The sequence below is a fragment of the Taurulus bubalis genome, assembly GCF_910589615.1.
Source record: "Taurulus bubalis genome assembly, chromosome: 16".
Classification (NCBI taxonomy): Eukaryota; Metazoa; Chordata; class Actinopteri; order Perciformes; family Cottidae; genus Taurulus; species Taurulus bubalis.
Window position 1 is genome coordinate 21,911,714 of NC_136604.1, and position 11,942 is coordinate 21,923,655.

Here is an 11,942-nt window from a genome sequence, read left to right on the forward strand (position 1 = left end):
CTCCTCCTTCTCCTCGTCCTCCTCCTCCTCCTCCTCCTCCTCCTCCTCCTCCTCCTCCTCCTCCTCGTCCTCCTCCTCCTCGTCTACAGCAGGAAGCAGTACTTCTTGGGTTTGTGGTCCGGAGGCTGCAGAGCGGCCATGATGGCCTCGTCGAACACGCTCTTCAGTCCTCTCTGACGAAGAGACGCAAGAGAGACACGAGCTGCGTTTACAGAGCAGTAGCTTGCTATTTAAATAAGAAAATACAATTTAAAAAGAGTAGAAATTCATAGGAAAAGACACAATATGGCAAAAACATTGGGGTGAAAAGGTTCCCGCACTATAACATGAGGGCATGCTATTGCATAAAATACATAAGTATTATGAGTAAGTAAATACATAAGCAGAGGAAATAAATGAGGCAGTAAAATATGAATAAATGTAAATATATACATATATAAACAAATATATATAAACAAGTAAATATAGTTAAATAAATAAATACAAATAAATATAAGTAGATACATAAACAAATAAATAAATAAGCAAGCAAGTAGGCCTAGGAAATAAATACACATGGCTATGAAATAAAGGAGGCAATACAATATAAATACATGTAAATATATACATATATAAATAAATATATATAAACGAGTCAATGTAGTTAAATAAATACATATGAATACATATAAGTAGATAAACAAATAAATAAATAAGCAAGAAAGTAGGCCTAAGAAATAAATAAACATGGCTATTTACACATATTTACATAAATGAGGTAATAAGTATATAAACACATGTAAACATAAATATATAAATGAGTCAATACTGTTAAATAAATGAATAAATAAATAAATTTGGCTTGGAAATAAACCTCACTGACAATAGACCACCGTCAGCCTCCTCAGTTATTCCTCACACATCCCAATCTAATTGTGACAAATTGATCGGTTTATCTCGACGTGATTGCATCGACTCATCGGCTGCTTGTTTTCCCAGAGAGACGCAGACAGACGTAGCAACAGACTCCTGTGAGTGACGGTTGTTTACTCCCCTCTCTGTTTACCTGCGTGAGAGCTGAACACTCCACGTATTTGACGGCCTTCAGCTCTCGGGCCAGCTTCTCTCCGCTCTCGCAGGACAGAGCTTTCTGTTTGTTCTTGGCCAGCTTCTCCAGGGTGCTGCCGTCGTCTCGCAGGTCCATCTGAGTGCCGACCAGCAGGAAGGGCGTCCGCGGGCAGTGGTGGGAAACCTCCGGCACCCACTGGGAAGAGAGGGACGGGGCACTTAATGGGGGGTCGGAGTCTGGATTAAAACCCTGTGAATGGTAGTCCATAGTCTGGGAAACTAAATAACTTTATCAGAATCAGTAACAGCTTTATTGGCCGTGTGTGTACATACATGGAATTTGACTCCAGTCTGTAAAAAACCTGTAAAAACCTGTAAAAACCCGTAAAACAACAGTAAAAACCCTGCAAAAACCTGTAAAAACCTGTAAAAACCCGTAAAACAACAGTAAAACCCTGCAAAAACCTGTAAAAACCGTAAAAAACGCAAAACCCCGGAAAAAAACGGTAAAACCCCGTAAAATCCCTCACAGGTCCGAGAGGAAACGCCAGCCGCTCATCACAACGTTGGTAAACAAGCAGCACAAACAGTAAATCTCTGAACGTACATATATACATATTTTATACAATAAACGAAATAAATATAAAAAAGACAATAAAGACAACAGAGTAGTCTGAGAAGTAGTGGGAGAGTTATCGTGATTTTAACTTTAAAAGGAAAAAAACGGCATTAATTTATATTAAATCCAAATTTCTTTGCATATGAAGTCCGTTGTTTTCTTAATTTTTTTTTTCGAGCACTCAAACTCACCTTCTCTCTGACGTTCTCAAACGAGGAAGGCGACACGACGGAGAAGCAGACGAGGAAGACGTCGGTCTGCGGGTAGCTGAGCGGCCGCAGCCTGTCGTAGTCCTCCTGGCCTGCAGGGGGAGACACACCGCACGCTCTGACCGACCGCAAGCGACAAGCAAACGCTGTTTGTGAAAATGTGGCATGTAGAATAAGAGGAAACTAGGCGGAAACTTTTAGTTCTGAAGACTGACATGTTGAAGTGTCTTAAAACCTGCATTCTCTCCAGTGACCACCAGGGTTGTATAGAAGTATATGCTTCATGTGTTAAAGCTGCATTCTCTCCAGTGACCACCAGGGGAAGACTCCTCTGGTTGTATAGAAGTCGATGTTTCATGTGTTAAAGCTGCATTCTCTCTCCTGACCACCAGGGGGTGACTCCTCTGGTTGTATAGAAGTCTATGCTTCATGTGTTAAAGCTGCATTCTCTCTCCTGACCACCAGGGGGCGACTCCTCTGGTTGTATAGAAGTCTATGCTTAATGTGTTAAAGCTGCATTATCTCTCCTGACCACCAGGGGGCGACTCCTCTGGTTGTATAGAAGTCTATGCTTCATGTGTTAAAGCTGCATTCTCTCTCTTGACCACCAGGGGGCGACTCCTGGGGTTGTATAGAAGTCTATGCTTCATGTGTTAAAGCTGCATTCTCTCTCCTGACCACCAGGGGGTGACTCCTCTGGTTGTATAGAAGTCTATGCTTCATGTGTTAAAGCTGCATTCTCTCTCCTGACCACCAGGGGGTGACTCCTTTGGTTGTATAGAAGTCTATGCTTCATGTGTTAAAGCTGCATTCTCTCTCCTGACCACCAGGGGGCGACTCCTCTGGTTGTATAGAAGTCTATGCTTCATGTGTTAAAGCTGCATTATCTCCCCTGACCACCAGGGGGCGACTCCTCTGGTTGTATAGAAGTCTATGCTTTTAACATTTCCTTTGTTACATGCAGACTTTATTCGTTTGTTACCTGCCGTGTCAAACAGTCCCAGAGTGTACGGCTCCCTGCTGATCATCACCGTCACGGCGTAGTTATCAAAGACCTGAAGGACGAGAGGAAAGACGAAGTGACACGTGTGCCATTCTTTAAAAGCCCAGTAAAGAACATGTAAAACTCTGTAAAACCCCCGTAAAAAAACGTTAAGAAACTGTAAAACCCTCACAGGTCAGAGACGCCAGCCGCTCATCACAACGTTGGTGAACGAGCATCACATAATCATAACAGATTATAATCACAAACAGCAAATCTGCCGTCCGCCGTCGCTCTGCTGAAGGAAACGTTAGCGACGCCACGCAAAGGTTTTATCGTAAGAATGAAGTCTAATCACTCGGCCATTTTGTTTAGCTGCGAACGCATTTGAAAGCTTTTGCAGTTGCAGGTGCTCGAGAAACAATATTTGTCTTTTTTGTTGTTGTTCTTCTCACAATCACTTGATCTTGGCCCTCGCCAAGAGGCTGCACCCTCCAACAAACCCAGAGGCGTTAAGTAATCCTGATTCCGGAAGATGATGGTTAACCGATGCGTCAAAGGGAGTTCCTCCGGCTGCGTCACCCTCTGGCTGCGGTCGCGCCCCGACACGCCTGCAGAAAGCAGGGAGGGCCTCGAACACGCGGCATCAGGACGCATCGCTGCAGGAGGAGACGCTACACACCGACTCCAGCTCGAAAAACACCCCTCGAGTACGGAAAGCATCGAATGTGTGTTTAATTTGTCGATTAAAAACTATGGAGAACGATGTATATGTATGTGAGCTGTACACAGCAAACAGTGACACTTAAACCTGAAAGACACACATGTGATTAAAATGTACAAAAGCTCAAGAGCTGAGACTGAATGTGTTTATTTTGCTGACTCGATGTGACTGAAACTAAACTAAACTAAATCTAAACCAGACGTCGGCTCTGATTTCACTCTCAGTAATAAATAGCTTTAGTTGCAATAGTTTGTGCAGAAAGAACTGAATTAGTTCAGGAGCTGAAGTCGTGGGTTCAAGTCCAGACAGAGACGCTGATGAATGATACGTTGAGACACACACACACACACACACACACACACACACTCGTATGCTTCCTGGAGCTCGTGGGGAAAGCGAGGAGAAGAGCAAACAGGAGTGGAAGGACGAGGGCTCAACAAATAATATCAATCAGTATTTAAATGTTATTCCATGACGATGTCCAGTCATAACTGGGATTACTGGTTTCAAAGGTTGAAGATATAATTCATATAATATTATATGATATAATATGCCGTCACTACCAGCTGAGAGTGGAGGAGGCAATAAAAACAACAGCGGTCATTAAGCAATGCAAATACATAAACTACATAAATGTTTCAGACTGACCAAACTGTGGACCAGCCTGGATGAGTCATAATAAAGATAAATAAATAAAGGGCAAATATTATTATTATATAAATAATTTATATATATATTTTTTATTATCTAAATAAAAATAATTAAATATGAAAATACATCATACTTTCTACAAAGAAGTATTTGGACCACAGGAAATAAAGTCAAAATATAATGTTGGGAGAATATGTTTCGGAATTTGTCGACAAATCGGTTCTAAAATACTATTAAATATCATATTTAAAGTTCGGGTTTTAAATCTGTCGATTTAAATGAGCAGACAGACAGACAGACAGATATACAGACAGACAGGAAGAGGAGGAAACAGTTGAGTCACTTCCTGTCTGCAGCATCACTTCCTGTCCAGAGCAGCGTTCTGGTTAAACTAAAGGCGAGCGCTCCTCACCGTGGGAACGTATTCTGAGGGAAACTTGTTGGTGGTGTAAGAGATGAGGAGGCAAGTCTTCCCCACCGCGCCGTCACCCACCACCACACACTTTATGGTCTGCATCTGAGGAGGAGAGAGGAGAGAGGAGGGAGGAGGGAGGAGGGAGGGAGGATGGAGGAGGAGAGAGGAGGAGAGACAGGTATGGGGACAGAATATATATTTTAAACATTTATATGAGATTGTTTGTTATTTTATTGACGCACAATTGTAAAAAGAAAAATCACATACACAATACAACTATTTGTAAAAAATACTACAAATACAGCAATACTGCAAAATAAATAAAAAGAAGTGCTGCTTTAGGCTTCTGAAAAGGGTTGTTGTTGTTTTCTTTCACATTAATTAATACATGTGAACACGTAAAGATGTAAACAACCATTTAAACATGTAACCTTGTGAACATGTAAACATGTGAACATGTAAACATGTAACCATGTGAACATGTAAACATGGTTACATGTATGCATGGTTTACATGTTCACAACAATTTAAACATGTGAACTTGTAAACATGTGAACATGTAAACATGTTTACATGTTCACATGGTTACATGTTTAAATGGTTGTTCACATGTTTACATGTTCACATGTAAACATGTTTATATGTAAACATGTAAACGTGTGAACATGTGAACATGTAAACATGTAAACGTGTGAACATGTGAACATGTAAACATGTAAACGTGTAAACATGTGAACATGTAAACATGTAAACGTGTAAACATGTGAACATGTGAACTTGTAAACATGTGAACATGTAAACTTGTAAACATGTGAACATGTAAACATGTGAACATGTAAACATGTAAACGTGTGAACATGTAAACATGTAAACGTGTGAACATGTGAACATGTACACATGTAAACATGTGAACATGTGAACAACCATTTAAACATGTAAACATGTGAACATGTAAACATGTAAACATGTGAACATGTAAACATGTAAACATGTGAACATGTAAACATGGTTACATGTAAGCATGGTTTACATGTAACCATGTTTACATGTTCACAACCATTTAAACAAGTGAACTTGTAAACATGTGAACATGTAAACATGTAAACATGTAAACATGTGAACATGTAAACATGTAAACATGTAAACATGTGAACATGTAAACATGTAAACATGTGAACATGTAAACATGTAAACATGTGAACATGTAAACATGTAAACATGTGAACATGTAAACATGTAAACATGTAAACATGTGAACATGTAAACATGTAAACATGTAAACATGTGAACATGTAAACATGTAAACATGTGAACATGTAAACATGTAAACATGTGAACATGTAAACATGGTTACATGTAAGCATGGTTTACATGTAACCATGTTTACATGTTCACAACCATTTAAACAAGTGAACTTGTAAACATGTGAACATGTAAACATGTAAACATGTAAACGTGTGAACATGTAAACATGTAAACGTGTAAACATGTGAACATGTAAACGTGTAAACATGTGAACATGTAAACGTGTAAACATGTAAACATGTGAATGTGTGAACATGTAAACATGTAAACGTGTGAACATGTGAACATGTAAACATGTGAACGTGTGAACATGTAAACATGTAAACATGTGAACGTGTGAACATGTAAACATGTAAACATGTAAACATGTGAACATGTAAACATGTAAACATGTAAACATGTGAACGTGTGAACATGTAAACATGTAAACATGTAAACGTGTGAACATGTGAACATGTAAACATGTGAACATGTGAACGTGTGAACATGTAAATATGTAAACATGTAAACATGTAAACATGTAAACATGTGAACGTGTGAACATGTAAACATGTAAACATGTAAACATGTGAACGTGTGAACATGTAAACATGTAAACATGTAAACATGTAAACGTGTGAACATGTGAACATGTAAACATGTAAACATGTGAACGTGTGAACATGTAAACATGTAAACATGTAAACATGTAAACGTGTGAACATGTGAACATGTAAACATGTAAACATGTAAACGTGTGAACATGTGAACATGTAAACATGTAAACATGTGAACGTGTGAACAGCTCCGCTCTGCATCAGAACACGCTGACAGGAACATGGAGGCCGTGTGACTCCGTGTTTCTCCCTCAGGAGGTCATGTGACCAGCAGGCCGCCCACATACCCGGCGGCGCTTCAATGGCGGCCGGGGTCACGGGGTCACGGGGTCACGAGGTCACGAGGTCACGGGGTCACGGGGTCGTCACCGGCTCTTTGTTTGGCCGTTTGGCCGCGGCAGCACTCAGTAAGTTAAACGCTCTTCTGCAGCACGAGGATGTTAGTGAGGTTTACTGAGACACACACACACACACACACACACACACACACACACACACACACAGGTCTGAGCACTGCAGGCGAGTGTCCACACTGTGTTTTAACTCTACTAACTGCTCTTTACTCATGTGAGGTGTCATCTCTCGTTCACTCACAGGTCACTGAGCTTACTGATGAAGATATTTGATTTGTCAACAGATCACAATATAATCATCGTTCCAGGTAATTAAAGAAGGAAAAATGTCAAATATTTGATGATTGCAGCTCCTCACATGTGAAGGTTTGTTCATTTTCTCTGTCTACTTGTCATGTGTATGTTTGGACTATCGGTTATTCAAGTATTACATCAAAAAAAAAGTATTTTTCTGAAATTATTGGCCTAGTTATTTAAATACATATCAACAACCCCCAATGTTTCTTTTTTTACCATTTGCTTTTAATCATCTATTTTCATTCCTTGTAATTATTAATAATTTTACAATGAATTACACACACACACACACACACACACACACACACACACACACACACACACACACACACACACACACACACACATACAATACAATATACTTTAATTACCATTAATTAATCTGTGGATGCATTTTCTGATTAATGTACATATATATATATATATATATATATAGTATATTGCAAAGTGATGCATATATATGTATATATATATATATATATATATATATATATATATATATATATATATATATATATATATATATATATATATATATATATATACATATATATGTACATTAATCAGAAAATGCATCCACAGATTAATTAATGTTAATTAAAGTAATCGGTAACTGCAGTCGTGTCTATACATTAAGATTAGTTCCTCATGTTATTCGTTTATGATGTGTGTGTGTGTTTATACATTTTGCATGTAAGTATACACACTTTGAAACTCTTTAATATCCTAACTACTGTTTTATTTTTTCCTTTGTGTATTTATCTAGATATGCATGTGTGCTCCGCTGCAAATACTTAATGTTTTCCCCATTTGAGGGTAAATATAATTCATTGAGCTGAACATTATGAATCAATCAACAGATTAAATAATTATTCTGCAACTGCTTTGATGGTTGACAGACAAGAACAAGCCTTTTGAATTTGGGTTCTATAAAAAATGTTGTTATAAAAATAAAACATTGGTAGATTACAGCCTCTGAGTGCATCTACTTTCCTTCAGTGAGACATCAAGATGAGCACAGTGTGAAAACAAACCCTCAACTATCGGAGAGCAGATATACGAGTTAAAAGACAAACAAGCTAATGAATTACTTCATAATAATATATCATTAATAACCAGGAGGATGACAGCAATAAACCAAATGTTGATCAGCTGCTGATTCATTTTCTGATTATAAAAAACGAAAGCAAGAGCTAATACATATGAATCAAAAGCAAAAGTTAGGTCCTTTTGGTTCATTTATATAAATAAACATGAATAAATAATGTATTTCTGCATGTTGACAACTAGAACGACAGAAAGTGAACAGACTATTAAGACTTAAGACTTTTGTCACGATAAAAAATAATCTCTTTAAAGTCAACAGCTGCGTCTCTGCTGATACTTCTGTATTTGTTAAGTATAAATATACATATCTAATAAAGACATTAACAGTTTACTACCTCGTCTCTCTTCTCAGCCGCCGGAGTGTTGGTAACGTCGCGGTGCGTTCAGGTGCTTCCTGTAAACTTCCCCTTCGCCGCCAGCGCGGAACCCGGAAGTGAGACTGCTGGTGTGTTCGCGAACCGCTGGTTTTATTGATTTTACTGATGAGTGGAATGTTCTTGTTGTTTTGGTTGTTTCCGTGACGTGAAGTCTGGTTTCCTCTCAGGATCTAAAGAGGAACATGTTGAGCTTTTACATTTATTAAATGGATTCAAACTTAAAAATGCTTTAAAAAAGGTATTAAATAATAAAAAGTATTAATCTGAAATGATTGGCCTAGATATTTAAATATATATATATATATATATATATATATATCAACAACCCACAATGTTTTATTTTTTATTTTTCGGTTTGCTTCTTTTGTTTTTTTATTATGTATTTTTTTACCATTTATTTTTATTGATTTAATTTAATTCGTTACAATTAATTAACTATTTCACAATTAATTACACATACATGTACACAAAATATATGTCCTAATAGAGTTACAATTCCATGCTTTAAGCTTGGTGATTATATTCAGATACATTAAGTATTTGTTTTCAAGTATTAATGAAAACAAACAAACAAATTAACAAAAAAAAGAAGTAGATGAACCTTTATGGGTATTTTGAAGGTTGTAATTGTAAATAGTATTATTCTAATAGTTTCGGTCCCTGAAGGCAGCATCAGTATCATGTAATACCTAAAAGCAGCTGTTGAGCAGATGTTGTAGGTTCACATGTTTAAATAGTTGTGGTTTATTGTGTAGCTTCAGGGATATTGACATTAAGTATGGCCTTTAATTTATGATCAATGTGCTCCTTATGATCTGCTCTCTCTGAGTGAATAGACTGCAACATGGTTCAGTGACCACCAGAGGGCGATGAAGTACAGACAGTGAAGATAATTCAGCACAACCTGATGAGATAAGTTGTCGTATTGAAGCCTAAGGCACCACTTGGCTGCTCGCTAGATGATTGTTCCTGACGTGTTTCATTGATGACAAAGTCCAGTTGTAACATCCATCGTGTTTATCCTTACAAAACAAAATAATAACCTCATCGGCAGAACTTAATTGCGTATATTCAAATCATAAAGCGCCTTTCAAGGCACCCAAGGTCGCCTTACAATAAAATAATACAGGGTAAAAGATAGAAGCATGAAAGATAGAAACAACAGTAAAACAGAGCATCAACATAAAAACAAGTGAAGTGCACAGGGACCAGTTATAGAGTGTATGCCAGTTTGAAAAGGTGAGTTTTGAGTTGAGACTTGAATGATGTGATGGAGTCTGATTGTCTTATGTGTGGGGGGAGGGAGTTCCAGAGCCTGGGTGCTGAGCAGCTGAAGGCTCGGGCACCCATGGTACTGAGGCGTGGCGTGGGGATGGGTAGCAGTCCAGAAGAGGATGAGGGAGTGTATTCCTGAAGGAGGTCGTAGAGGTAAGTGGGGGCTAGATTGTGGAGAGCTTTATAGGTGAGGAGAAGGTTTTTGTAGTCGATGCGGTATTGTACAGGGAGCCAGTGAAGTTGGATGAGTACAGGAGTGATGTGGTCCGATGATTTGGTACAGGTGATGATCCTGGTGGCTGAGTTCTGAATGATTTGCAGTCTGTTGATGAGTTTGGTGGGGAGTCCGGTGAGGAGGGCATTGCAGTAGTCGATGCGGGATGTGACAAATGAGTGGACCAGGATTTCGGTGCTGGACTGGGTCAGTGATGGGCGGAGTCTGGAGATGTTGCAGAGGTGGACAAATGCAGTCCGGGCGATGTTTTGAATATGGGGTGAAATGAAACGGTGCTGTCCAGAATGACGCCGACGATCTTGACTTGGGGGGAGAAGGGTACAGGGAATCCGTCGACGATGATGGGTGGAGGGATTTGGTGATGATGGATTTGGAGCCGATGAGCAGGGCCTCAGTTGTATTGCCGTTTAGCTTTAGGAAGTTCCTGCTCATCCAGCTCCGAATGTCATTAAGGCAGGTGATGAGGGAGGTAGGAGGGATGGCAGCGGTCGGTTTAGAGGAGATGTAGACCTGTGTGTCATCGGCGTAGCAATGGAAATGGATCCCATGGTGATGGAGGAGTGTGCCCAGGGGGAAGAGGTAAATGGTGAAAAGAAGGGGACCCAAGACTGACCCCTGGGGCACTCCCAGTGAAACACCCGAACACCCAGACTTGTGGTTCCTTAGTTGCACGAATTGTTGGCGGTCAGTGAGGTACGATTTGAACCAAGAAAGTGCAGCGCCAGTGATTCCAATGCCAGCCAGGCGGTCCAGGAGCAGAGGGTGCGAGATGGTATCAAATGCTGCGCTGAGGAGATCCGGAGTCCGGAGTCTGCTGCACGGAGGAGGTCGTTAGTGATTTTGACCAGGGCTGTTTCAGTGCTATGTTTTGGACGGAAGCAAGATTGGAATGGTTCATGGAGGTTGTTTATGTCAAGGTGGGACTGTAATTGTGCGGCAACCACCCTTTCAAGTGTTTTAGAGATGAAGGGGAGGTTGGAGATGGGCCGGTAATTGTTAAGGACAGCTGGGTCAGCACCGGGTTTCTGTGTCAATTACATAAACTTGTTTATCACTCTTTTCTTTTTTAACCTCTGCCAGGCTCCAATCAACAGAAACATGTTTCTTTTCAGACAGGGAAGCTTGTCCTTTTGTGAGTTTCTTCCACTTCACAAAACCCTGCTCCCTCCTCTTCTCCTCAGTCTTCATGGTCTCCCTCTCCACTGGCCTCTCCACAGCAACAGACCCCTGCTAGTCAATGGCTTGGCTAGCTTCCTGTGCTGGGACTGTTGATCCATGTCTCTTTGCAGGGCCAGTCCCTTCGCCTTGTCAACAACAATCTTATTAACAGTCACCATGGTATCCATGAAGAGGTCCATTAATCACCCAGCCCAGCAGGGTTCTTACTGGATATGGTCCCTCTACTAGACTGTTGATCACTTCCCATGGTCACATTCACTTTGAGGTGTTTGTGCCAATCAACAACTTGACATCAGCGTTCATTCGAAGTCCACTTTGACAACTCTTCTTCAGAAATGATATTGTTTGTCGACACTGGCATTTTAGGAAGCTCAGAGAACTGATTGTTGGCAAGTTCAGAGGCTTCCAAGCCTTGGACAATAGAACTTGGAACAGTTACTGTGACCCATTGTGCGAAGATGAATCTTTGTTTTTCTTCCTTCGATGTTCAGAACGGAACGTACTTTAGAAGTACTTTCTGGGTCCAGGAATGCAGAAGTTTGTATGATTTTGTTTCCCTTTGTACACTTAA

At 39.9% G+C, this 11,942-nt stretch overlaps 1 protein-coding gene across 1 annotated transcript; it reads right to left on the reverse strand.

The window, feature by feature from the left end:
- Positions 1-62: 62 nt before the first annotated feature.
- Positions 63-8,677, reverse strand: LOC306748772 (cell division control protein 42 homolog). Its single transcript, XM_079231982.1, has 6 exons — positions 8,641-8,677; positions 4,645-4,749; positions 2,858-2,930; positions 1,858-1,967; positions 1,046-1,243; positions 63-173 (listed from the first exon to the last, which is right to left on the reverse strand). Exons 2-6 carry the CDS (start codon positions 4,747-4,749, stop codon positions 84-86), a joined length of 576 nt encoding a protein of 191 aa, XP_079088108.1. The 5' UTR covers positions 8,641-8,677; the 3' UTR covers positions 63-83.
- Between the last annotated feature and the right edge of the window lie 3,265 nt (positions 8,678-11,942).